This window comes from Vitis vinifera, chromosome 16 (genome assembly GCF_030704535.1).
Source record: "Vitis vinifera cultivar Pinot Noir 40024 chromosome 16, ASM3070453v1".
Lineage (NCBI taxonomy): Eukaryota > Viridiplantae > Streptophyta > Magnoliopsida > Vitales > Vitaceae > Vitis > Vitis vinifera.
Genome location: NC_081820.1, coordinates 19,952,628 through 19,957,559, shown reverse-complemented (window position 1 = coordinate 19,957,559; position 4,932 = coordinate 19,952,628). Strand labels below are relative to the sequence as shown.

The 4,932-nt window shown below is 37.7% G+C and overlaps 1 protein-coding gene across 1 annotated transcript; it reads right to left on the bottom strand.

Moving 5' to 3' along the window:
* Nucleotides 1-2,532: 2,532 nt before the first annotated feature.
* On the bottom strand, nt 2,533-3,096 carry LOC132255304 (uncharacterized). The gene has a single exon (XM_059743387.1). It carries the CDS (start codon nt 3,094-3,096, stop codon nt 2,533-2,535), a length of 564 nt encoding a protein of 187 aa, XP_059599370.1.
* Nucleotides 3,097-4,932: the final 1,836 nt, after the last annotated feature.

Sequence of the window (4,932 nt, the reverse complement as noted above, 5' to 3'; positions counted from 1 at the left end):
TTTCTTTGCAATCTTCCATTCTGAACTTCTTGAGAATCTCCTTTGCGTATTTTCTCTAGCAAATAAAAACTTGATCTTTTCCTTACTTGATCTCCATTCCAAGGAAGTATGTCATTAGACCAAGATCTGTCATTTCAAAAACTTGCATCATATCCAGCTTGAACTCATCAATAAGCTTTGCACTACTTCCTGTAATCAAAAGATCATCCACATAAAGAGAAACAACAAGAATTTTATTGTTATTTTCCTTAACATAAAGTGTGGATTCTAAAAGACTTTTTTTAAAGTCCAAACCAAGCAAATAATCATCTATTCGACTATACCAGGCCCTTGGTGCCTGTTTTAAGCCATAAAGAGCTTTATGAAGTCAATAGACTTTGTCTTCTTTGTCTTCCATAACAAAACCTTCAGGTTGCTCAACATAAATTTCTTCTTGAAGAATTCCATTAAGGAATGCTGATTTAACATCCATCTGATGCACTTTCCAGCCAAGTTGTGCAGAAATAGCAAGAAGTAATCTGATTGTGTCAAGCCTTGCTACTAGAGCAAATGTTTCAGAATAATCAACATCAAAAATCTGTGCATATCCTTTAACTACAAGCCTTGCTTTATACTTGTTAACTAAACCATCAGCATTTAGCTTGGTTCTAAACACCCATTTTACCCCAATTACCTTTCTTTCTTGAGGTCTATCAACAAGCTCCCAGGTTTTGTTTTTTTCAATCATGAACAGCTCCTCATTCATTGCATCCTTCCATTTGGACTCTTTGAGTGCTTCTTCATGGTCGATAGGTTCATAAATTGCAACATTGCATCTCTGATAAATTTCAGAGAGCAATCGAGTACCTCTTACTGGTGGATCATCCTTCCTTTCATCTAAAAAACTTGTTTCAAGCTCTGTCTTTGAATCTTCCCAATCCCATTCTTCATTTTCCATGAAGTGGACATCTCTACTGATTATTATAGTATGAGTATGTGGCTGGAAGACTTTATAAGCCTTTGAAACTATACTATAACCAATAAAAATTCCTGCAGTACCTTTTTTGTCTAGTTTATCTAGTTTAACCTGAGAAACATAGGTAAAACAAAGACAACAAACACTTTAAGAAAAGTCATTGGAGGTTTGTACCCATACCATGCTTCAAAAGGAGTTTGATTCTTTACTGCCTTTGTAGAGAGTCTATTATGAAAAAATACAATTGTGTTTGTAGCCTCTGCCCAAAATTTCTTTGGCAAATTCTTCTCATGCAGCATGCATCTGGCCATCTCCATAATAAATCGGTTTCTTCGTTCACTCAGTCCATTTTGCTCTGGAGTATAAGGAGCTAAAAGTTGGTGTCCAATTCCTGCTTCTTCACAAAATAAATTGAGTTGACATGAAGTATATTCCTTGCCATTATCAGATCTTAAAATCTGAATTTTGCAGCCACTTTCATTCTCCACTTTTTCTTTGAACTTCCAGAAAGTGTTCCCAACCTCATATTTGAATTTCAAAAAATATATCCAGCACATTCTGGTCAGATCATCTATAAAAATGATATAATAGCGACTACCTTTGAGTGAGGGTGTCCTTTGAGGCCCTCCAACATCGGTGTGAATCAGCTGCAACTTATTTGAGGCTCTCTATTGACAAGTCTGGCAGCTTGTGGAAATCACTTCAAACTCAGGTAAGCCTTCCACCATTTCTGATTTTTGCATTTTGATAAGCCCTTGATAATGATAGTTCCCCAGCCGTTTATGCCATAACTCAACAATATTTTCTTTTGTTGGAAAATCTATTTGTTCTTCCTCAAGTGGATCTAATGAGAGACTTTTTCCTCTCATTTTGACCTTAAACAAGTCTTGACCAGAGGCATCCTTGATCAGGCAATAATTATCTTCAAAATACACCTTGAAACCTTTTTCTAGTAGCTGACCAACACTTAACAAGTTTTGGTCTATTTCAGGTACGTAAAGCACATCATTAATGACTTTAGTACCTAAATGGGTTGCAATAGCAACAGTTCCAATTCTTTTCACAGGAATATGACCACCGTGACCTATCCGGACTCTTGCAATTCTTGTAGGGTTCAATTCTTTGAAAAGTTCCTTGTCATGAGTCATGTGATTGGTGCATCCACTGTCAATCAACCAGCTATCGCTTGAAATGCTACCTAAAAAACAAGTTGCAACAAAGAGATGATCATTTTCATCTTCATTAGCGATTTAGGCATCTACGTCTTGCTACTGGTTTTGGTTCTTGCAAATGATAGCTTCATGTCCAAGTTGATTGCACTTGTTACACTTAGCATCTGGCCTTTTCCAGCACTTGAACGATGAGTGGCCAATTCTGTCACAATGCTTACAAGGTGGGTACTTTCCCTTGGAACTTCCAGCTTTGTTTTTGTTGTTCCTGTGCGCTGCAGCTTCTCCATTTGCTTGTTGATGCTTTCTATTTTTCTTCTTTTTGTTTCTCCAACCAACTTCATGTTTGGCGGGCAAGGCTTCCTCTACAGTTGCTTCTTGTCTCATAACCATCTGTTGTTCTTGTGCCTACAAAGAGTTCAACAACTCTGCCAACGTGATTTTGAACAAATCTTTGGTATTTTCCAAAGTGGTTATGGTAGCTTCAAATCTTTCAGGAATAGTAACCAGAATTTTTTCAACAATACGAGAGTCTTTAAACTCCGAACCAAGCAATCTTACTCTGTTGGCTATGCTTAAAAGCCTTTCAGAGTACTCTTTGATGGTTTTTGACTCTTTCATCTTCTGCAACTCGAAATCTCTTATTAGATTCAGCATTTTCATGCCTTTAATTCGATCATCTCCTTCATATTCAAATTTGAGATAACTCCATATGGCTTTGGCTGATTTCAAAGACATAATTCGGGTGAAGATTGTAGCTGAAACTACTGCAAATAGGCAAGTTTTTGCCTTAGACTTTCTGGTTTTCCTTTCCTTGTGATTCTTGACTTGAGCCATCGTTGGGTTGTCTGATAGTAGAGGAACGTCATAGTCATCTTCAACAACCTCCCATAGATCTACAGCATCTAGGTAGGCTTCCATCCGCACAGCCCATATGGTGTAATTATAACCACTGCAGACTAGAGGTGCCATTGCTGAGAAACTTGAGTCTCCTTCCATGCTTGAAATTTTGGCGGAATACGTGGTGTTTTGGTGGCCCTCAACTCTCTTGAAAACTCACAATTTTTTTCACTCACAGTCCCTCAAGAATATAATGCTCTAATACCAATTGTTGGTGTTTTAAGACAAGTTAAGGAAAGAAGACACAATAGAAAATAGAGAAAATATATCAACGGAAGTCAATTTTTTTATTTCCTCCATCCAGCGTACATTTATAGAACTGGGAAATAACTGAAAAGAGAAAAAAAATCTCAAATTCAAAACAAATAGTACGTGATCCACAATTTATGAAAGTGGACTCACATCTCCTAAAGAATATGAACTAACAATGACTCAGTTTTATTCAAACTTTGAAAAATTAAAACATAACGTGGCAGTCCAAAAAGCAAACTTCTAACAGATTGTTTCAATCCATATAATGCATTCTACAACTTGCACACGACCTTTGTTCTTAACAAGGTAGTAAAGCCCGATGGAATGTCCATGCACAATTCCTCCTCAAGGTCTCCATGAAGAAATGCATTTTTTACATCAAACTAATGTAGTGGTCAATCTAAGTTTACAGGAAGAGATGACAATACTCTAACAGTATTCAACTGTGCTACTAGTGAGAACGTCTCTTGATAGTCTATACCGTATGTTTGGGTATATCCTTTCGCAACAAGTCTCACCTTATATCTCTCTATTGAACCATCTGTCTTGTGTTTAATGGAGAACACCCATCTACATCCCACCGTTTTCTTCTCTTTTGGCAAGGGCACAAGCATCCACATATCATTCTTTTGCAATGTTGTCATCTCTTCAATTATTGCTTGGGTCCACTTGGGGTTGTTTAAGGCTTCTTGTACTATATTCGAGACATGATCAGAAGATAGCTTGTGGACAAAAGCTTTGAGAGGTTGTGATAATCTATGGGTAGAGATATGGTCGGCGATCGGATACTTCGACTTCCTTTCTCCATGGTCTGGTGAGTACCGCTTGGATAGCTTCCCACAATTATGTCTGAAAGGTAATCTATAACCAATAGAGTCATCTATAATATTTCTAGGAGAGGAATTTAGGGATCGTACCTCAAGAGTATTCTCAAGAGAGTGGTCGTTTGGTACTAAAGTGTTAGAGGTGGACTGCTCCTCCTTACTCATAGTCTCGGTATCCTCAGTTTCTTTTCTCTGTTCCATTATTACTGTCGTCGACTCCATTTCTTCGTCTGGTTGAGTCCCAATTAACTAGATCAACTGGAGTTTCATTATTTTATGGTTGAGCCTCAACTAGAATAGATGGTGTTTAAGCTTCATCATTTCTAGTTGTGTCATCTGTGTCATCCTTTTGATTGCTTTCCATGTTCATCTTATTAAAGCCTGGCTAGTTTTCCCAATTTTCCCAATTTTGCTATTTACTTAGTAGTTCCCCCTGAAGAGAAGAATAAGTATCTTGTTTAGGAAAGAAAGTTTCAGATTCAAGAAAAGTGACATCCGTTGTGGTATAAAGACATCTTGTAGTGGGATCACAACACCGATAGCCTTTCTTAAGTGCTTTGTAACCCAAAAAAACGCCAGGTACAACACAATGATCAAGTTTTGTACGCTGGTTTTTGTGAAGATGAACATAAGCACATCCAAATATTCGCGACGGAAGCATTAAGATAAAGGGCAATGGTACACGATGAGCAAGGGCTTCTAGTGGAGTTTCCAAGTTCAAGACTCGAGATGACTTTCGATTTAGCAAGTAGATAACAATAACAACCACATATGTCCAATAGCGTCGGGGTGCATGAGCTGCAGTTAAAAGTGCTTGAGCTGTTTTGAGGAT